Below are 24,374 nucleotides of genomic sequence, written 5' to 3'. Positions count from 1 at the left end.
CCAGTAAATATCAGAGTTAGAATATGTACTCGTCCGTTACTTCGCGTAACAAAAGTTGAAATGGTTGAAATTTAACTCTATAAAATAGCAAAAATATTTATAACGGTTATAGTTATAGAGAAAATTTAACGCGTATTTTAAACTTAAATTTTCTTTAAATTTGTTTAAAATCATTTCATTTATTTCAGTATGAAGAATTTATACACTTTTTTATTGTAGCTAAACGGCAGATAGGATAAAAATTCTACATAAAGAATAATCTTCGCAATTAAAACGTATCTTTTCGTATAAATTTTTTATAAAAATGGGATTTTTATATGCTTAGTAAGTCTAACATTAATGGAGCTAGTGCACGAATATAAGGATAAGTAAAAAATAGACAATTGAACGTTCTCTTAAAAAAACAAGGAAGGAGACTATTTAATATATTTGGTTTTATTCATAAAAATTATAATAAAAATTTTAAAAAGTTCTTCGGAGAAGTTTAGAATTTTAGTAGCTGATGATAAAAAGAACTCTTATTTAATTTATTGTTTGTTTCGATTGAAGTTAATAGGAAATATGGACTTGAAAAATGTGATTTTTCTCGTTAAATGTAAAGAATTTTAAGAGTAGAGAAAAGGAAAATGAAGTTGTACTAAAATTATATTGTGTAGGCAATGTAGTTTGGACGATTTTAAAATCAAATCTTGTATTTCTATTATATACAGTATACTTGTATTCTATTATCTGTATTATCCAAAAATACGTTTGCTAGAATTTATTGTAAAAATCTAACATGCTGTAAATGTTTACTATTTTTTTAAATAGATTATTTATGACTGAAGTGTTTTTTATAGGAAGAAAGGAAAGAAACTTTATGAATGAAGTATTTGTGTATGTTAAATTGACCATGCATGAAAATATTAATCAAAAGAATTACAGTTATTGTTTCATTTAAAATAATTGTATTTGAGATACGTTACATTACTTTTAATAGAAAAAATAAAACGACTTGGAGTTTAATTAAAATTTCGATCTTTTAGATTTTATTTACATATATAATTTTTCTGTATAAAATTATTTAGTAACTTAAATATGTTTCATTGTTTCCAATGAGGATTATATTCATAGTTAATTAACATTAGGCCTATATTACAGTTTTGGAGCGGTTTTTATTTATAATATTTTATTCTATAAAATCATTTATTTCAGTTAAGAAATAAATTTAAGTCTGTTATTTGAAATTTCAATGTGGTTTATATAAAAGGTTTATCGAACTTTGTTCAATGACGAAGTTTTATTGTCACGTATGAAGGAAATGAAAAATGAAGAGACAATATCTTCATTCCTGACGAGAAGAGAAACAATATAAATATAGTCGATGGTCATTTGAGGAAGGAACTAAAGAGATTGCCGATTTCGTCCGAAGTTGGTCTTTTGCTGGCTTCTGGGTTCGTACATTTTCTTATCACTACCCTTAACTAGAAATTAGAAACAGACATATCATTTGCTTTGACATTCATAAATATATAAATATTTTAACGTAATGTAAGCCTTCGATTTAATAGACACCGATTTAATGGCCTTTCCCTAAAGGAAATAACCTAGGACTTTCTTTGTCAATAGAATACGTTAAAAGAGGTTAGGTCAATAAGACACCGAGTCAATGAAAATAAATTACTTAATGTACAGTACTGTATTGTACAGTATATTATAATCATATTTCATTTGTATTTATACACTACAGCAACATTCTAACACACCCAGCGTGCTATAAGTTCGTCATTAATATATGCTTTCAAAATACATTCGATTTAACAGTAGAAACTCCCTTTCCCAATTAGTCCGTTAAATCGAGGGTTTACTGTAATTTATATTAATTTATACATCGTTTCCATACTTGTTTAAGTGTAATTTCACTTACTGTTTCTAGAATTTGTTCGTCGTCGTCTTTTCCTTCGTTGAGAGAGGGGACTGGTGTATTTGATTTAATAGAACTAAGTTCTATTGTGACATCACTCATATTTCTTCTGGGTCGAAGGTTAGGTCTTTCGGGTGAAGGAGATTTCGAAGGAGATGACGGTTGTTCTTGATTAAATAAAATCTGAGAGTCACTCAAGTTGATGGAAACATTGTCTATCCTATTATTGGATATTTCGTCTTCTGTTAACTCAAAAAAAGATCTATTTTATAATATTTTAAAATATGAAACTAATTTAATATATAAAACACTAAATAATAAGGAATTTTTCAAATATTATATATTCGTTTATTTAAAAAATATTTGAGAAAAATGTATTTTTGAAAAGAATTATTTCAAATTTATTATTGGAAGATAGTTTAATTTTTTTTTTTCATTTTAAAATTATATAGTAGTTTCTAACACAGGCCTGTTTATCATATACAGTATTATAAAAACATTTATTTAAAACATTTTTACAGGAGATATTTTAAAAATTCAATGTTAAGGGCTATGATAAGAAAATAAAAATAATACATTTACTTATAACACTGTAAATATAATTATACAGAAATAAAATTTTACTTTTATTTACATGGATTAAAACACGCCACTGTTGTAATCATATGAAAAAAATAGAAGTAATATAATTATTTCGGAATGCATCTAGAACGAGATAAAAATTCATTCACCTGTTTTAGATAACTCGCCCATGGCCAGTGGGTGAGTGGATTTTGGAACTTTGATTATATATGTAAGACTATGCAATTTATGTCACTTAAGAAATTAATTATAAAAATATTTATAAGATAAGATAACCGTGAAAAATTCTCCAGAAAATATTACAGGAAGTAAAAGTAATTGCATTCATTAAAAATTTAATTTTTAAAAGAATTCTCGCGAGTTTCATAAATTAGTTTTATATAACAGACGATACAGAAATTAGAAGACAAATTATTTAGTACTTTCGCTTGTTACGCTCAAGCTTCTTCTTAGATAACTGCAGAATTGCATAGCAACACTGAACAGCGAACAAGCATTTCAGAATGCTTGAGTATATAAGTGCTATAGTTAATAATAATAATAATAATAATATGTATAATATAACAAGCGAAAGAACTTATGAAATATTTTAATTTTAATTTGTGTACAGTGGTGCCTCGTATAATGTACGCCTGGAATAACGGACGCTGCGAACAACGGACTTTCTGTTTGGCCGCTACGTGACTCGAGCAATGGACTGGCTGCGAACAACGGACTTTCCGGCATAATTGGTGCGTTCTTTAATAGCGGTCGCTCTGCGTCTCCACTACTACGGGAGTGCGCTGCTGTTTGTAGGCATTTAGGAACGACGGTGAAAGAAAGAAAGATGGCAGCGCCCGCACTATCGATAGTCTCGTAACGGAGGAATCTATAATTCTAAAATATGAGCTTTTAAAGGCAAAAAAAGGGTCCCAATTGTAAAATTTAACCATAAAATGGATTATTTGTTGAAAGAGCATTCAAAATAGCCACGAAAAAAATTAGAATGCCGGCTACCATTCGAAAAAAATTCGAAAGGACACTTACATCACCGCGTGCGCTAACTCGCGCTTTCACAATTTCCAAATTTTCATTCATAAAACCACATAATGGACCCGGAAACGAAACTATCTGATCCATGGAGGACGCCATGTTGCTTTCCACCGTAAACTACTGCTACAAGCGGTCGTTTTTGCCGTTCGACGGCGCGCACTCCCACCGGAATTTAGGAACGCGTTCCGCAGGAATTTTTAAACGGATGTCGCTTGCGCAGAGTTACGCGGAGGAATAAAAGAACGCACCCCATATTCATTTTTTAATGATACAGTACGGTTATTTTATGCTGCGGAACGAATTAGATGTTTTAACATGTATTTCTATGCGAAAATGCGTTTCGTATAACGGACGTTTCACTTAACGGACGTGCACCTGGAACGGATTAAGTACGTTATACGAGGTACCACTGTATTTTGATTTTTACGACATAAAAAAATATAATACATAAATCGAATTTCGTTTTATTTATAGGACTAATTACGATAGATGTGCTTGGAATTTACAGTAAAATAAGAAGTTTTTAAACAGAATTTATATTAATGTATTAATTTTTCTTAATTTAAACAAATTCCTTAATTATTTATTCGACTTTTCTACCAAGAGAATAAACATTTATCCTAAATTTTTTGATACTTTTCGATTAAAATCAGTTCGAAGAAAATAGCAACCGTCTATTATGACGAAACCAGTCTTATCCATCATCATTAAAGTGAAAACGTATGATTATTATCACTGATGACGTAGGATATATGTAATTCTAGCACTTTTATATAAGTCTTTCCCTACCTTTTGCCTCGGGATTCTTAAGACGTCTTTGCACGGGGCTGAAATAAAGAAAATCGCAGTACATCATTTACACAAAAAGTTAAAAAAGAAATAAAAAAAACTTCAACAGATTTAATATATCACGAAATAATGGATCCGTTTTCTGCAGTAATTTCAAAGAATATTCACCTGGAATTGGGCGAGTGAGCACGAATCGAAAGGGATAAATTACCATCATTTCGTCGAAGTAAGAGTCGAGGAGAATCTTGTTGAGAATTGATTTCGGATGCAGCGATTCGTTCTACCGGTTTTCCTTCGTTTGGATTTGCCTAATAGTTATAAAAAGTGTCATAATTTGATAAAATATTAAAATAACTTCTTGCATATAACAGAACTACGCACAGTAGAATTGAAAAGTGGCTTCAGTTCCTCCTCTGCCACCGCATTTCCTTTATATTGTCGTGTGTCTTTGTCACCGGCTCGATTTAGATTCGATTCTGCTTCCATCAGACTTTACTGCCATAAAGACAACACTTCATTTATGAAAAAATACCTAAAAAATCTGAAAAATTTATTTTTTATTAAATTTTTTTTCTAACAGTAATTATAATCATGTTTTTTACATCGAATTACAGCTTATCTAAAGTAGTAAATGCAAAAGTTCGCTTCTTTTTATAAATGTATAAATGTTACAGATCACGAATGTTGAATATAAATTGAATTTATTTTAAGAAAAGATAATTAATCTCCTCTTTATAAGATTGGCAACTACCAAACATGAGAGATTCTCACTCTCTCCTTTGATGTTCATACAGCTTATTTTCCTGGCTTTTTTTTTTACTTTCCAGGAAACTTTTTAACGAGAAATTATTTGGAAATGATAAATTTTACAGGTTTATTTGTCTGTTGATGTGCCCAAAATATGCCAATTTTCTCTTCTTTGCGATGGAAGTTATCTCTCATTTCTGTATTCTTTTCATTATTTCCTCATTTGTCGACGAGAAAGCCATAAAAAATCTATCCAGGAAGAGAATATAAGCAATAAAATTATCCTAGAAGAGAAATTTAGAGCTATGCCCTTTAAAAAACATTTAAACAAACAAACTTACATCTATAAAAAATTAAGCTAATATTTTAATCAGTATTATTTTGACTGTAAATTTGTAAATTATTTGTACTCTTAATTGTATAAGCGCATATGGGAAGTATATATTTACAGTAATACAAACTTTAATGGCTTAATAAATTACTACGTTATCAGGACCGGATTTACCAATCCAGGGGCCCTGGGCACAAATTCGGTGGGGCACAAATTCAAATTCTTTAAGAGTAGGCAAATTTGATGATTTAGAAAATTTACACAAAATACTGTACTTTCAAATATATTTTAACTATGAAGTTGTAAATTTCATTTAAAAATAAGGTTATTGTGAACATACGTATATTTTATTGTGTAAAACTAATTATTTTAATTTAATTGAAAAATACCTATGTAAATTTTTTTCCCGAAATTTTCCGATGTTTCATAGGTTTTATCCGGGTTTGGTTTTCTTTGCCTGTAGCCCTCGTGATTAGGCCACACTAGGCTGTCGCAGTAATAGGAAGAAAAAATTATGTTTAAACATAGTTTTGTGGGGGCCCCTATTTTGTGGGGGCCCTGGGCACCGGCCTCAAATGTCCCTATGTAAATCCGGCCCTGTACGTTATATTATATTAATGCTTAAACTGTTTATATAGACATTTTCTAATAGACATAAAAACTGGCATTTAAATGGAAAGTCAGTATTTTCTATTATTTTATTAAACAATGAGACTAAATGCAAAAGTTTTTATTTATAATGAACGACGATCAAATAGCGATGACATAGTGTATAACAGGACAAAAAAAAAAAAAAAAGGATATGCAAATAAGACGCTTCTACACCAATTAAAACGCAACCGAGAGGGACCACCAAGGGAATGTCAATAAAAAAAGGCAACAAACTGGATGGTCTAGTCTAGAACGTCACACTACCGCCGTACAACGCACCTACGCCATCTAGCGGAGGGTTTATGACGATTCATTTTTTAAAAAATTATTCTACAGTCAATGTCGAAGATTGTTAACCTTCTCCACCCCCTTTTAATTGCAGAATAAAAATAGAAGTCGCAATTTCGTATAAACAAAAAGAACAAACAGTTCTAAATGATAATGACCAGAACAATCTAGGTTTATGTATCAAGAGTTTTATCGGAGATAACAGTCTTCATAATTAAAAGAATTCATTTTTAAAAGTAAAAATATCATCGTAAAAAGTAGTCTAATAATGTTTTTTAATCACTAATTAGATCTTCTAAGGAAGAAGAGACAGAATAACTTCAAAATTCTACCTTTATCGGAAATTGTAAGAGAAAATAGAAATTTTATTTATTTAGAATTGAAGAAAATGTCTTATTTGATGCGTAACTATGCGAGGAGACTGTCTAAATACAGAGCTTCACTTGTTCAGTTCTTTTATTTTTTTTTCCAGATATCAATAGGAAAGGGATAGACGAAGATGGGATGAACATACGAACGATAGCTTTTTCTATCTAAAAATAGCTAAATAAATAACAAAACTAGATTTAATTTTTTTCAATTTTCATTTTTTTTATTTACTCTAAAAATAGTCGAAGTACGATTAATCCATCCAAACTTTTGTTTATTAGTAAAAATTTATTGTAATTGAATATATAGCCTAAATGAATTAAAATTAAGCAAACTTTATCATGAAATTACTTCTAAATATTACATTATACAGTATATAATTTTATATAGAATTATGAACGTTATTAATCAATTAAAATTTAAGGATTGATAATTAATATCGATAATTTAATTTTAATTAATTAATATTAATGATTGAAATTTTACAGTTCCAGTCATTATTATAGCAATGCCAGGTTTGCTGTAATTCAAGTCAATGATTTACTTAATATATTATATAATTATATTTTATCCATCCCTTTTTATTTATTTAATGATATTTAACTTAAATAGGCCTAAATAATTTTATTCAGTTTTATAAATCAGGAGTTTACTGCTACAAACTGATCTGAGTTTTGTATAGTCGATGATGAATGAATATTCCAAATTAAATTTTTGATATTAAATTGGCCTGGATTTATATGAATATAATTAAGCATTATGTTTTATTTTTGTAGTTTAATGATAACACAAAAATATCTATTTAGCAAACGATTTATACTTAGTCGTTTCTTTAAAACTGTTACTTAACTAGATCATTTGGGGGCTGCCTATAAATTATGTAACACAAGCATGAATGAATGGATAGGTAAGTATTCGTTACGATGAGTTGCAAGGGAGTGGAGAAGGTTAACAAAAAACGTTACGTAATGCTAGGTTCTTTAGGTCGACTGTTGCTAGTTAAATATATAGAGATTAAGCTACCGCTAATTTTTCGTCAAATGGTGACAACTTCTTTAGCAGCTAAATGGCAATGACAATGTTTAGCAGCTAAATGACAGAAGGATCTTACGTGTTTGATGAAACTATCTGAAAGAATGGAAGATTATGAATTAATTAACGAGGAATACGTAGATACAGCTGGTATGGAAGTTCCGATGAATGTAAAGAAGGCACTCCACTCACAGGATGCTGTTATCAACCCTTGGGTAACGGAATGATTCATTTTTGTTTCTGAAGTGCTTCAAAGCGAACCACGCTGTTCGTCACTGCATTGTACTGTACGTTACGCATGTAATTATTAAAATAATGTGACGTTCAGTACCTCGTGCTGAAATTATTCCGCAGTGTAATATTGGGGTTGATCGACGGCGTTAAGAAGCGTTACAAAGGAGTGGGATGGTAGTTGGAATTATAAAAATAGTGTTATGTAGTTTATAGACGATCCTTTTCGATATTATTTTTAGTGTTTATTTCCGAATCGAATAGGCTGTACTGTACAAATAACAAATTCATTTTTTTCGATAGCAATAAATTTGTTGTTTTAACGTCTTAAGCGTTGATGAAGCACTAAAAATATAATTACTTCATTAAAATTTGTCTTTATTACGGTAAACGATTGAATAAAAAAGTTAGGCAATTTACTGATCTATTAATTCAAAAATCTATAATTTAAAAAATATATAAGCTATATCGAAAGCAGAAAACACAATGAAAATTATTCGAGCTTCTTTTAAAAAACGAAACAAAGAAAATGAACTGAATAATTCTATTTAAAAATTACTTTGTTATACGCTTATTTAAATGTTTTATTTGAAAGTATTTTAAATAATTACATATACTAAAAAATAATAATAAATAATAATAAATGAAAACGACTCCAGAAACAGTAATGATTATTGTATATTGCAGCATAAAACACATCTATTATATATAATTTGTGGGATTTAATCAATGTTTATAGAAAATAAATGGGCTGCTGCCTTCAGCATAACTTATTTCATCTGTTTCGTAAGGTTTATATTAATTTCATTACTAAATAATAATACGTAGTACGGCTAATAAAATAAGTTATATATTCCATTGTAGCCTATATTTAAATCAGTGCTTCTTATTCTGGGGTGCGTGCACCCCTAGAGATGCAAGAAAGTATTTCCAGGGGTGCGAATGGTAATGATAGGTTTTTAACATTTAGATATGTAATACTAAATTTTAAGCTGTCTTGTGCTATATAAATTTGATTGTACTGCATTGTGTACTCTCAGAGCCAATGATATATTAATTCTCAGAGTCCTGGTGATGTCTGGGATCCGCGCTACTACTCTCTGTACCTTTACCACTTTGCAGTCATTTAGATTTCATAACAAAAAACATCGGAACACAATTTTAAAGCGGTATGAGACCGTATTTTGAGATTCAAGAGAACTTTATCCATTAACTTATCGATGCCATAATTATTTTTCTATTACATAACTACGAATTTTAAAAATTGTATTGTAATAAATTTAAAACTCCAAAAAATTTGAGAATTATATTAAAAAATGTTTCGCTTTTTCAGTGTCTTTCATTATCATATGTTTTAAATGTATTGTTCAATATTTTTCTATCAGCATCTTCATTTCTTTCTTTGAATTCCATTTGAAAGTTTCATAGATATATTAAAATAGATATTTAGGGGATGTCTTAATAACAAATAATATCATTTTTTACGTTTTAAATCAAAATTATAAATTATTTTGAAAACAAAGAACACTTATGGCGTTTCTGTTTATAGAATTTTAGTTCGAAAATAATGTCAAAACTGTAAATTTAGGTGTCCAAAAGTAACTCAGAATTTAAATTTAAAAGTTTTATTTATTCATTAATTGGCAAAATTGTTTTATCATTTTAAAGGGTAAACATTACAATTAAATATTCGAAAAATGCATCCACATCTGTTTTGACATTCTCGACATTCATTCATCTTTTGACAAAATTTCCAATTACACTTTCACACAATTGCGGCTCAGTTTCGTCGATAACTTTTCAAATTTCGGTTTAGACAGCGTGTTCTTTTTGTTGTTTGTTCAAATTTTCAAACAAGTCTGCACATTCGTTTCATTTGACATGTCTATTCTACCAAAAATGCCATGTAATTTCACACAGTTTCTGCAAAACTTTCCCCATATCTGTAATAGCCTAAGTTTTGATAACCGTTATGCGCTCCTCCATCATGTAATTGCTCCATATTGACTAACTGCAATGCGTTTACTACAAGATCTCACTTCATATGAGACTGCCAATCCAATGGGGGAAAAATAACGTGCAATTTAAGTCCTGCGTTAATTTTTGGGGCACCCTTTATATTTAAATTCAAGAGATGGAAATAAAGATCTAACAATCGAGATAGATAGAAATAAATTTTTAACACTTAATTTTTCAAAATAATTGTGCATCCGTTTCCATGAAACGTCATGTTGCACATTCTGATTTCCAATTTAATCGGATTTCATTTTTGTGTACAGCACAGAATTGCATGTCAGCGCGCCGTATTGTTTGCCCTCCTGCTTTCAAAAAAAATCAGGACGAAGGGCGACAGGTTATGTCATTCATTCATTGCCTTTAGGCAGGCCTTAAGCCTATACACTCTCAGTAATTCGCACTCTCGCTAATCTAGCACCCCTCCGTGCAGAGAATACCGGATTAACAAGAGTCTATGGTATTCATATATTATGATTTAATTACAGTAGTTCTGCTATCAAACTTTGTAATAGAAATTATAACTAGTTTTATTAAAAACACATTATATAATTATAAAATACTTAAAAATGTAATCAATAATAATAAATTTTATCTTGCAAACTAGATTAATAAGATATAAATAAAAATTTATTTTGAATTAAATAAAAACAATTGGTTCATAAAAATCTATTAATTGAAAGGAATAAAATACGAAGAATAATTTAATTAAAAGAAATATAAACAGCATATAATTTTTATGAGTTTCAGTAGCAATTTTATGTAAGTTTTTATTTTCAAGTTCTTAAAATATTATTTATTTACAAGTATATAAATGAACAACACGAATACTGTGTAGAGTTAATAACTACGCTGTTAAATAAAAACAATTGGTTTATAACAATACTAATTTACCTTGATTACAGTCCCTTCGACTGTAATTAAGAAAATTGTGAAAAACTCGACAATAAAGATAACTTTCATTAAAAATTCAAAGTATTATTTTATAGCAAAATATATTGATTGTACTCTACAGTGATAGCCTATTTATTATATCGTTTACCATATATATCCTGCTCGGTTTCTATGAATAATGATACATTTATTATACTCTTTAATACAATAAATAAACCGTTAAACATGAAAATTATCGTTAAGCATAAAAGTTCTATAATTCTATAACCGATCAATGATTGTTAAACAAAAACAATTTAGCATAAACAATTCACGATCAACTTTATCTACACGCGATTGTTTCAAACATACAAAGTAATATATTATATTAATATATATATATAGACAAAAATAAATTATATTTGAAACAAACACCCTTTAGGGTAAACGAGGGTTAAATGATGAAAAAAGACCTGGAAGGTGTCAATGTAAAAATAAATTTTATTTAAAAAAACCTGACTGAACTGGTGATTTCTTATCATACCAAACAACATAATAACACGAAAAATAATAGTATTTTCTTAAAAACATTCGAAAAAACAAAGTATAATTTTCTGTAAATCACCATCTTACCCTTAGAGGTATGGGTTGGTTGATGAACAGTGTATTGATAAGCCCTGTATCAGAGTCTACTCTGTTATTTTTGACCGATTACAAGTTAGACTCATTATTCAAGCTTCTATAGTACAGTAGCCCCTCGTTATATCGGAGATTCGGATATAAATTACACGAATTTCTAATAAGCGATTTGTTATGAAATATAGTACTGTATAATAAAATCGCAACTGATATCTTGTTTTTATATCGACAGTATTTGTCTTTAAATATCATTACTAAAAAAATACTAAAAAAATCAATAATGTTAAATGAGCATTTGTGGTATGAATGTTTACATAAACGTCAATTAATACGATGTGACTACGAATGAATTTCAGTATTGCAAAACTAAGCTATAATTTTATATCAGAAACACTTGCTGATGAAAGAATAGAGAATAGAGATTCCATAGCATGTATAATCTGTTTGGTATAAGCTCAGAATTTTTAGTACTCGGTTATATCGCGCTTTTTCTTTGTCTCCCGACAAGTGCGATATAACGACGCACATAACAAGCATGGCTTTCAACAAACACAATATATTAATACGAAGAGCGTGTTTTAGTTTATAAAAAGTTATTACACGTTTACCATCTAACCCTCATTTATCCTTTTGTATAAGACATAATTTGTAACTTCTTTTAGACATTATAAAGAAGTTACAAATTCTGCTTTATAAAAAGAAATATTACATAAATTTTCAAATACTTTAGTTTAAAATCTCTAGTATCAGTAATTTCAAATTCATTTCGATCGAATTTAAATTAAGGAATGTATTAACCGAGATAAAGGATTAGGGACTAACCCAAATGCAATTTTCTATTTAGCCTATACTTCAATCATTTTTTTAAAAAGTTTTACCAAATTTATAAATTTTATATCTAATAAATTACTCTATATTTTCATTTTAAATAGATTTTTTATTAGTTATTTTTATTTTATAAGTTTATATGATTAATTTAATAGACAATATATAAATTTAGAGTAATTATCAACCTATCTTTACAATCTTAAGTCTGTTATAGGTTACATTTATTTTATGGATTATTTGTTAGAATGATTATCAGTAAATGTAAAAAAGGAAGCAACTTTTAATCTTATATACTGAATATTCACGTTTTTTATATAGCATTTTAAAGCGGGTCTACAAACCGGAGGAGCAAGAAAGACAACTGCCTTCCAAAATTCGGGCAAAGCAAGAATAAAATAACGTAAAAGAAAGCAAAAAGGTCAACAAATTATCAGTGATGACAGATTAAAAATTAATACTTACGGTTTGATTTGTGTAAAATTTCGGAAATCCAACCTCTCTGCTCCTTAACCAAAGTGTTCTCAAAGGCCCAAGCATTTTAAAAATCATAAACCGTAATAAGATTTTTCTAATTTAGATGCTTTCGGATTTTTTTTCATTTTAAATGTATTGAGAATATATCATCGAATTATACTGTATAATGCGTTTCTACAGTTTTTTAGCCTTACACTACATGTTTAGATTTAAGGATTACATTTTAACATTTTTTTCAACACTGATTTATCAGTTATAAGATTTATTTTTTTAATATATATTTCTACTATGCCACTTCCTTTAAAAACAATCTAAAACACGTTAAATTCATGTATATATAATAATCTAAATATACGTCTTTTAATAGGACTTAATTTGTTCAATCATTCTACTAAATAGACCTATCTGAATTGTGAAAATTACAATTTTTATGAAGTATTTTTCATTAAAATGTAATATATTTTTCAAGCATGACTGATTGATTTAAAGCATATAATTTATACGTTGCTTATATACTCCATATCCTGGTTTTTATTATGTTATTAAAATTAAACTAGCCTATTTTATTTTAAATACACCAGTTAGAAGAATAATACAAGTAAATTTAATAACAACAATAACAATAATTTAACGTTATTTTATAAAATAATTGAAAATCAGAATAGAGTTTAAAATCTTTATATAGATTTTTATATAGTTAATATACTGTTAAGTCCCTTCGTTAATTTTGAATGAAGACCATAAAATAAGGGTTATTCTTACACTGTTATTTGCTTGAATTGTATTGTTTTAAGTGTAGATTTCTATAGAAATAATATAAATTATTATTGTTAATTTATCAAAAGTTTAATAATGTTTAAAACGGTTTATTTATTTTGAAACTTAACGAGAGGAGTTTTCGAGTAGAAAATTAATAGATTATGAATAGTTTTGCTTGTGTTAGCCAAAACAAGTTTAGGCCTATAATTATTTACACAGAAATTAAAATTAAATAATTATAAAACTTTAAAATTGCTTACCTCATATAATTTTTAAACATTTAATTAAAATAATTACAATTAATTAAATTTTTTAATAATTAAATTTTCAAAATAAATAAACAAACCGTAATGCTGCTATTTATTTAAAGTAGAACCTATCGTAATTTAGTAAAATATGTCGTTATTTCAATTTACAACGATCCAAATTATTATACAGAGCTATTGAAATTCATTTAATTGTCTTTATATATTATATATTTTTCTAAAAAGAATACTTGTAATAACTTATGCCAAGTAATTTTTTGATACATATCTAAGTGTAGGCTACGTATCAAGAATTTGCTGCCCGATTTCATTAACGTTCTGACATTTGACAAATGAAAATGTTTAGATAAATATTATTACGTCTAGAATCAGATAATAGATTTTACAATAGCTTTTCAACTTTGCTCCTTAAACGCTCTATCACTGTTTATTATCGAAGATTTTGTTCTCTATCATTTCAGATATAGGTCTATAATGTTAAGTATATTGAGAAATTTATAATTTTAAAAGTAATAAATTATTAAATAACTATTGTTAAATCATTAACACAGAGTACTATACAAGTTAAGAAGTTAACTACTTTGCAATACGATTTTATATTTCGGTCGACAGATTTTTCTTTACTAAAATCATAAAAATTTTAGATATATTTAAATATAATATAAAATCCTAGAAGTAAAATTACTTGGAGTTAATTAAACTTATGTATATTAAACCCGTGTAATGAATTTAAATTGTCAGATGACGATTAAAAAATATTAACAAATGACAATAACAAAACCCGAATATTAAATGATCCTATATACAATACAATAGATATACTTAGAATAGGAAAATACGTTCTCGATTTCCTAATAGTTGGTGATTATTTCATTTGTAACGCGTGATTTCATTCATAAGCACTGTTTGCGAGTGAATTTCTTTAATGGTAAAACGATTACATTGTGCAATACGGACATAAACAATGAGCGAAATCATTTCGTTATATGAAAAGTATTATTTATAACAGAACCCGTCATTAAAAAGAGAAAATAATCCACTTACTATGTCATGTCTCATTTATCACGTGGTTCCGCTATCTATAACCAATCTTTAAACAATGTGCAGATAGTGCGACACACTGTAGTCAAAAGTAGAACTAATTCGCGGGAAAATTGCCCAATTCATATTTTATTAATTTACATATTTAATTCATGTTTTAAAAAATTGCAATTTTTAAACTAATTTACTGTGGTAAGGTCTTTTAAAAAGCAAATCTGAATATACATAACACCAGAGCCTCATTTTATATATAAACTAAACGAGCTGTGGTATAGGATCAGTTTAGGACCTAAAGAGTCTTTAAAATTATCACTTAAAGGAGGAGAAGGTTCTCTTATATATTGTAACTTAAAGTCACGATGAATCTAAATTTATTCAAATGAATATATGTTTTAAATTTTGTATAGTATTGTTTTCTATAATCTTCCGCTGAAGATTTGAATTTTAATTTAAACCACGAAAGTTGACGAAAGCAATCGTGATGGTGGCTTCCGAAAGAGCATCTGTTCACCATTAGAATTGCCCAGTTCTTGGAAAGATTCGGTTGACATTAGGTACAATGACACAGCTGATGGATGTTCCCCTTTCATGCTACCAGGTATTATTCGTTTCCTGTTAGACTTAAAGGTGATTGTCCTATTCTGACGATTTATCCTTTTAATTTCAAAAAATATTTCACAATTATGCGAATAAATAATAAGAAAATTTATTGAAATAAATAAATAACTTAAATTGATATTTACGAATTAACTCTACGAAAAATGTTTCCAAATATAAATCGAAATATCGACAACGTCTCGTCTACGTGCAAAATCGAAGACCAAACTAAAAATGAGAATTATGAGGATAATAGGAGAAAATATAGATTACGTGTATTAAAAGATAATTATATATAACAACATGGAAAAGCGTAAATAGTCCAAAAAGTAAGAGTAGATAAGTGGCGTGTCGCCATCTATTGGTTAAGTAACGTTATCATACAATGAAATTAGAGTAGCGAACCAAACTTTATACGAGATAATCTGTCCAAAATAATTAAAAATTCTTCAAAATCTCAGTCACATTTCCTTAAATTGCTTGGAAGTTTCTCTGTTAGAAACGATGCTACTGAATTACCTGACTTTCCTCTGCGGTATCAAACAAACTAAATTTTGTTCCTATCACCCGTAATGATTCTATGTTTCGGGGCCATTATTCGATCTGTCAGTAAACAAGCGCTACAAAGATCAATATCTGTTACTGATCCCCGACGAGATAATCTTAACTTTTAAGGTGTTAAGCTGTAACGTTCAAATTTTCTCAAATTTCCAAGAAATGAACATTGTTTAAGTTCAGAATTTCTTATACTAATAACAGATTTAGTTTTAGGGACTGAAATTTTGTTTTTTATTTTAATTTTTACAAAAGATTATCGATTAAATACGTTTTATATGAAATTACTCCATGCTTTATTGAATTATTATGATTCAGAATTAAAATATTACTATTATTTGTAAGAAATATTTAATATTTTTCATTTTTTCAGTTTAGCATTAGTATAATAATTATTTTTAAAATATTCGCTTGTATTTTATTGCTTTGATCATAGCAATACTTGACTTTTTATTATGAATTTCAAAATTTTTTACGGGCAAAGTATACATTTAAATACACTTTTAATTAATATTAAAAATTCATCTTTTTCTTATTACTAAACGGGAAAATGTATTTCTTACTTTAAAAAACTGTTACGTAGAACTACGTAGAACTGAGGTTGTTTGGAGTATTTTTAGATGCATTGATATTGTATTTGTAGTGACATAAAAAGATCTCAGTCAATTCCAGATGTTCTATATGTAACCGCTATGAAATAGGCCTACAGAGTGAAGAGGATCGCTTATTCAACGATCTATATTAATCCAACTTCATACTTAGCTTATAACTTACGTAAATTAATATGTATATTTTTAACATAAGCCGTTTTTGTGTATTGATGAAAAATTTTACTAAGTATTATAAGGCCTATATAATACTAAGGCCTACGTAACGAGGCCTCTAGCTCCAGAGGGGCCCAGCACTTTCAAAGTTATAAGAAAATTTGATAAAAATATTAGTTTTTTGTGAATATTTTGGGACCCCACTACTAACTTTTTCTCCAGGCCCCGCAAAACCTCCAGCCGGTCCCGATTATAATATATTGATGTAGAGTTAATTATACAAAAAGTAAGATTTCAAATAGCCTATTTATTATAAACTTTTTCTCTGACTTACGAGGATTTTTTTTTAAATTATGGTAATACTTTATATGGATTTAGTGCTCATTCGGTGCGAGCTTAATTGGCAGAAAAGAACTGGTTTGGGAAAGTGCAGTAGCTGGTACAGTACATAACAGGATCTAGGATCGCATGCAGTAGGATCTGGTAAAACATATTAACGTCGTTGAGACTCATTAATCCAATTGACTAAGTCTGGAATTTGTTGAAACGGAGTTTGCCAGTCTCATCCATCAACGTTGTCCACCCGAACATGTGGTAAATGTCAATCCTGATACGCAGTTTGTTTGTAGATTCTGATACACGCTTCCAGCCATATCGAATAAGAATGATTCTTTAAGAATTTCAATATTCTTATTCTGTGGAAAGAAATTCATTGTGTCGTAATTAAAATATAAGTTTTATATGAACGATTTTAAAGTTTTTCTCATATCTTAAATTTAAATTTTGCTAATAAAAGTTAAAATTTCAGGATATCTAGGGGGAAAAGCTTGGAGACAATTACATCGATAAATTTTTATTTAATTATTTAATTTTTGGGGTTTTTTAAGACAGACAGGGATAAGGTTACATATCTCAATCACTTTTACGATTATAATTTGTAGAATATTTTACTAGATTCCAGAAGGGGAAGGTTCTCCCTTACCCCTCTGCAGACATCCCTATATGATTTACGTAAGTTAACACCGATATTAATCCGACTTTCGAGACTGTTTAATTTAATTATGATTGTCGACAGTTCCGCGACATCATTAATTAAATAGAAAACCGGTTAATTATATAAAAGGCAAGACCTTTTATGAAAAATTATTAAAACTTTTATACTATTTATGCCCGTCGAAACTAGACACTCTAAAAGGCGATAAATTTAGTAAGATATAATAAATTTTTAATTAAAATACCTGGCAATAATGCGATTAAGAACTAATTCATACTAATATTTAATTTGCATTATATAACGATAATTTAAATTACATTTTTTAAAATAAGTGTATTACACTAAGAAGTAATTATGCATTTAGTTTGTAATTTTTGTTTACACTTGATTAATTATGTCAAATTATCGCTTCTAAGCAGCTGTTAACCTAAATTAAAAGGCATTGTTTAGGAATTATCGAAATGTAAAAAAAATCCTTCAAATATAGTCATACATTTTAATCGAATTGAGAATTTGTAATTAGAGAAAAACCCCTGAACAACGGTCGCTGACGAGACCATAAAAAACAGCCATTATTCGGAGGTTATTTCGTACGCATTTTTTATTTTTAAAAAGTTCCTGTAAAAAATGGCCGCTATTTACAGTTGGCCGTTATTGGAGGTTCGACCTTATATGAAAAATCAATTTTAATATTAGTAACTTAATTATTACTACAAAAATTTAGCTCACCAATTAGAAATTTCTATTCTAATTTGAAATTAGATCCATGATTTTAACAAACGAAATCATTAATAAAACTTAAACCAATTATGTTAATGATGATAAAACTATGCCGAACCAATCATAAGTTGTCAATATGTAAATAGATTATCATAAACGATATTAAAAATGAGGTAATTAATGAATTTATTTACAAATGTATGCAGAGGTTCGACGTCATTTAAACAATAGCCTGTTTACTATTTTGTAGTACTTTTTTTCAAAGTAAAAGATAGCTCTTATTCAAATAGACAGGTGAATTATCATCAGCTTTTTCCAAGAAAAATTTGATTATAAGAAGCACCCTTTCTAATCGTTCTTGTTTAACAGAAAAGTTTACAGTCTGTTTCTATGGAATCGAACAATTTTATTTGTTTGGTAATTTTTTAAATTAATTTTGAAGACTTAACTATAGAAATAATTATAATAAGAATATCTGGAGTTCTGCAAATCGTTATTTTTTGGCTTACTAATTAAAATTATAGATTATTCTGTGTTTTATCAGTTTAAACGATCATTATTTCGTGTTTTAAATTTACAAGTACTGTATTTACAAGTACTGTAGTCTATACAGTCGAACCTCCAACAAGGGCTATCTCTAAACGGCGGCCATCTTATTAAGAATATTTCTTTTTAAAACGCATTAAAGCAAAATACAATTTAGTTTAGACAGATATTTGGAAGAATTGAAAGGATATTTTTCAAAATTCTAAGGCTTATTTATGAGTCATTAACGTCAAAATTTAACGTGGAGGAGTCGAATTATGGCAGGAAAAAAATGCAATTTATCACAAAAGGAACTAAAGAAGTAACAATAACTCAATTAATTTTTAAAGACGGACGAGTGAGAATAATTTTAAAGAGTTATTTACATTTTTAATCAGCATCGACATCATGAAAATGTAGATAGTAACGAAATTCATTGCTATAAATTTCTACTTGGTTTCAAAGTAACAAGTCTTTCTCACACAGTTTTCCATTAAGCTTACTTGTTACTCGAATATCTTATTATTGTCATTATCTTTAGATTCATTTGAATTTTAAATAACGCCTTTCTCACTTCCGTCGATAAAAATGTAACGAAGAAAGCTTAATTTACTATATTGGCAATGACGGTGGAAAGTAAAAATTGATAGGGGAGCGAGATTTCGTGCGAAAAAGCGGAAGGAGGGACCATTGTGTGACGTGGTAGAGTTGGCAGTGTAGCGGTCGAAGTCCCCCGTCGATCTTCGGTGGGTTGGGCATCGACTCTATTATTTAAATCTCCGGCTATCATTCGGCGTGTCACCCCGCCGATAATCTGCGCTGCGGGTGACTCCGTGCGGGTATTAGCTCGTCGCCCCACTCTTCCTTCCGGATATAATCGATTTTCCTGTCATTTATAACCCGTATCTAGAAAAGACGAATCCGAGTAATTCTCAAAAGCTAAAAAGAAAAATTTCCCTAATTCTTTTCGTCTTAAAATTTCAGTTACGTCACGTTTGTTGTTTTTAAATCTGAAGTTTAAGAGAAGTAGGCTTACTCCGTACACACCGTCCGTTTGATAACGTTAAAAGCGATTGGCTGTAATTTTTATTTCGGAGATTTTTATCTCTTCTTAATTTATTTACACTTCGTGTTTAAAAATGAAACGATGACAGCCGAAGGCCTCGAATAACGACGCCACTCGAGGTCATTGGTACAAAGGAAACGGTGAGTAAAGATTGCGTCATACTAGATTCCACTCTCCAGTTGCGAGTGAGTTGCCATCTGTCGATGAAAATAAGAATTATTCCTCAAGATATTTAATTTAATTCTTCTTGATTTTCCTTAAAATAATTATTTTATAAAATTCTTCCTAAAGTAGTACGGTAAATAAATCGGGTTTATTGAGTAATGGTACAATTTAATTAAGATTCTTTACGGTCTTTTATGAGATGAAATTTTCTCTTTCTCTTTATTTATTAACTATAAATTATATTATATTATAAATTATATACATTTTTTTAAAGCTGAGACGGTAGAGCCAATCGAAAAAACAAGGAAAAAAAATGAACTTTATTAAATAGTAAAAGTTAGATGTACCCTTACGCATCGGACGTCATTAATGGCTATCTTCAGTCATCTGCATTGTTTTTTCAGCCAATTAAAGAGGGTAAAAATTCATTGTTTATTTATATTGCGTCACGGCCTCATTAGTCGACGCCACCGACGGCGAAATATCGATCCATCATAATTATGCTGTCGTCCATTCTCCTCCCAAACGACCTTTACGTCACGTGACCGTACCGGCGTGAAATTGGCGGGAAATCATCTCCGACAAAAAAGACGTCCCTCTTTAGCACAGGTTTGGCCAAATAAGCGCGTGCCTCCGGGCTAAATCCCGGCTTATTCATCTTTTGCACTTCTAACTGATGCGTATCAGGTGAACGAGAACATCTGCTGCAGACACAATCGTAAAACAAGCGAAACCAGCTTGTAACTTATACGCCCCTATTGTACTGTACAACGGGTAGAAAGAAGTTTTACATTAACAAAAAAATTTTAAATTTCTAACTTATTTACGAAAATACTTTAAAAAGTAAAAAGGTTTACTAGAAACTCGCTGTCGACGTAGAATAAACACATCAGAAGATAATTTAATAAAATATTTTATGGTGAATTTGAATAAAAATACACGTTTAAGTGACTCAAAATAGTTAAAAATTATAAATAAAATTAATACCAAGTTCAGTTTAACGCCGTTATTTTTCATTTTAATCGCCCTTAATCTGCACTTGTTACTCCTTTTTGGCCAACGTTCGTACTGTATACTGATTATTGGTGAAATTAATTATGAAATCGCCATCAATTTTAGATTTAAAACGTGGAAAATAAACTAAAATAAGCAATAAGCAAATTTATGAAATTGTGCTAACGTCATTTATGACTTTTCGTTGTCACCAAATCTACTTTTTGTAATATTAAAGAGTCAAGGCATTTAGAGAATGTTAAAAACAATTAAATCTCATACAAAAATATAATAATAATTTATTTGGTTTTAGAAATTCTTTGTACGTTTATAGTTTCTATGCTATTGAATGCTGAAATTGCTTTCGAGTCGTAAGGATTCATTGAATTTAATTCATAATATAAATTATACAATCATTATGTCATTATGTTTTGTATTAAGAGAGATAGTAAAATACGTGACTGATAGAATATATCAAGTTTCAAGCTAATATTCTGTGCGTAATTGGGGACTTTTACGTCAAAACTTTATATTTTTATGCATTGTCTTCACTCCAGAGAATGGAGACGTGTCGGTTGATTTCACAGAATAAAAATGTCTCAATAAAGATCCATTTGAACAAAAGAAATACTTTTTCTTAAGGGAATTCTATTCCTTTTCTTTCTAAATTAATAGGCTTACTTCAAAAAGATGATAACGCGATTTTTTCACAATTGCCGATTGCTTAAACTTTATATTATTTATAAATGCTAATCGAATCAATTACGACTTTCTTTTTCGTGAAATATTTTTACAAATTAATAAAAAACGAATTTAAATTTTGTCGTCGAAATGTTTAATATTTATTTACATCTTTACGTCTTCTATTTTTTTTAAAACACTAAGAAAATATCATTTTGATCACAAATTATATTCAGTTATTAAATATTTCACAATATAAAATAAAACCAGTCAAATTTCGATTTGAATTTAACACAATTTTCCCACATTTTAACGATGAAATTTGCATCTCGTTCTTTTTTTCGATCGTTAAAAGTTTAATAATGCCATTATAATTTCTATTTGTTTATTATTATTATTATGAGAAGTCGTCACAAAGAAATCAGATTGGATAAATGCCAGACAAAATTTGTGCAACAGATATTATCTAAAGCATAAATTAATGTGTATGGTTCATATAAAGAAAAAGAACAATGATGCCCGTATTATAACCCCTCGTAATAGAGATGTAAAGGCATAAACAATGACTTCGAACGATAGTAAGTTAAAGAACTAAAGAGAATTAGAGAGAGTATATTGAAACGAAAAAAATTTAAGCAAGACAAATAAATTATCCTATAAGAAAAGATAATATTAAACATAACAACTACTGTATGGTAGAGTTGTTACGCTAAAAAATATAGGCTTAATCGTGTGATTAATTAATAAAGCACTCTTGAATAGATTTTTTCAACAGTTCACATTATATTATGAATTATAATGAGTGAACAATGAACCTATTAATAAGTGAACAACTTCATGAAAATATCTCTGGGCTATTCGAGGTAGTTTAGAGTGATAAAGGTAATTTTAACAGTCTACGACGATTTATATGGGATTACATAGTCATTTAATTATTTTAGAGTAATGTAACTTTTGTTTCGTTAGCAAATCTTCTTTTGGCCCACCATTTTCGAAAAAATTAGAATTAATTTGTAGTTAAATCCACCGCTCAAGAAGAATAGCCCGGACTTTTCTCATACCATGTAACATCTCTTGTAGAAAAATTTAAGCTAAGAATGTTATGTTAGTCTAAGAAGTAACATTTTTTTTTTTTTAAATAAAATTTGCATATTTACGAGTTAAAAGGATTTAAAATTCTGAAGATATTATTTAAAATGTTTTTGTTCACATTTCATTTAGAAAAAAAAATTGGAAAGCAAAAAAATTAAATAAGCATAGTATACTTAACGTTTAATGTACAGTACAGTACTGTACTATACATTTGATAGGGATAATATAAATTGGATTTTTCAATAACTTCATTAATTAGTAAAATCAATCTGTACAGTACGTTTAATCAATAAATATTTACGTAGAGTTAATCTATCTATCGCGACATTTTTTCTTTTAATCGTGTTAATAGAATAATAGAAAATTGAATTTAGGTTTACATTACTCTCATTTTGACTTTGTTGGTCATTTTAAATGTGATGCCCAAACTTTTCGATTGACAGATAAAATTGCGAGTAAGTCGTAGGTAGATGGTCACAATTATTTTGTATATGACACATACGCTTACGTATTAATATAGTGTTTACCTTTAGTACATAATACATTTTAAGAATAATTTACTATATTTCTTATAGAGTGCGTATATTTTCTTGGTCTATAGAATTTTGGAGAGTAAGTTTCTCTCGTTTAATCATAATAAATTCTACCATTAATGTAAATAATAATAATAATCACAAAATATTTTATTGCATTGAATTAAAGTATAAATAGTACTTTCGTCATTTGTATTGTTTTTAACAATATAAAAATTTCAAATTATGTTCGAATGTTGCAATTTTGTACACAGACATAAAATGCAAACCACCAAAAAAACTGTTGTATTCAGTAAAACCTGTCCAAAACGGCAGAAATTCTTAGGATTTTCTGTGTTTAAAAAAAGCCTGTTTACAAACGGAACCTGCCAAACTAGGAAAATATTTCGTACCGTACGAGTCCGCTTTACACAGGTTTCACTGAATTAACTTTTATATGGTATGTGTATACCATATAAAAGTTAATACCAATGAAACCTGTGTAAACCGGATCGAATAGTCTTCCAGTTCGGTAGGTTCCGTTAGGAACAGGTTTTTTGTATGTTAACGTACTGTACTGTACAATACGTAATTTTTAATTAATGATCAAAAACATTTATTAGATAAATATTTGCCATAGAAATTATAAAATGTAATCAATTAATTATCGCGAGGACGGAAGGAAAAGGTATAATTAAATTTTCCCGACAGTGAAATCGAGTCTGGCAGTTGATAAAATCATTTTATTTGTCCTTATCCTACACCGCTTGTTAGAAGATAAAAGGTTTACATTCCCGGAGGAGATATGAGGTTCGGATAAAATATGATGAGGTCACACACCAAATTGGTCGGTCTAGCTTTA

General features: G+C 28.8%; 1 protein-coding gene and 1 long non-coding RNA gene across 2 annotated transcripts; both read right to left on the bottom strand.

Annotated features, from left to right (window-relative positions):
• Nucleotides 1-899: 899 nt before the first annotated feature.
• On the bottom strand, nt 900-4,844 carry LOC136985790 (uncharacterized). The gene is made up of 5 exons (XM_067283147.1): nt 4,688-4,844; nt 4,475-4,614; nt 4,307-4,344; nt 1,907-2,145; nt 900-1,463 (listed from the first exon to the last, which is right to left on the bottom strand). The coding sequence occupies exons 1-5, from the start codon at nt 4,790-4,792 to the stop codon at nt 1,368-1,370; spliced, it is 618 nt and encodes a 205-aa protein (XP_067139248.1). The 5' UTR covers nt 4,793-4,844; the 3' UTR covers nt 900-1,367.
• A 14,642-nt stretch (nt 4,845-19,486) lies between these two features.
• LOC136985822 (uncharacterized) lies at nt 19,487-21,897 on the bottom strand. The gene is made up of 3 exons (XR_010882397.1): nt 21,746-21,897; nt 20,051-20,266; nt 19,487-19,909 (listed from the first exon to the last, which is right to left on the bottom strand). It is a non-coding gene; the product is annotated as an uncharacterized lncRNA (long non-coding RNA).
• Between the last annotated feature and the right edge of the window lie 2,477 nt (nt 21,898-24,374).

Source organism: Centruroides vittatus, unplaced genomic scaffold (genome assembly GCF_030686945.1).
Source record: "Centruroides vittatus isolate TY-2023 unplaced genomic scaffold, ASM3068694v2 contig_979, whole genome shotgun sequence".
NCBI classification, from domain to species: domain Eukaryota; kingdom Metazoa; phylum Arthropoda; class Arachnida; order Scorpiones; family Buthidae; genus Centruroides; species Centruroides vittatus.
The sequence above is the reverse complement of the archived record's forward strand: the minus strand, read 5'-3'. Positions and strand labels throughout refer to the sequence as shown.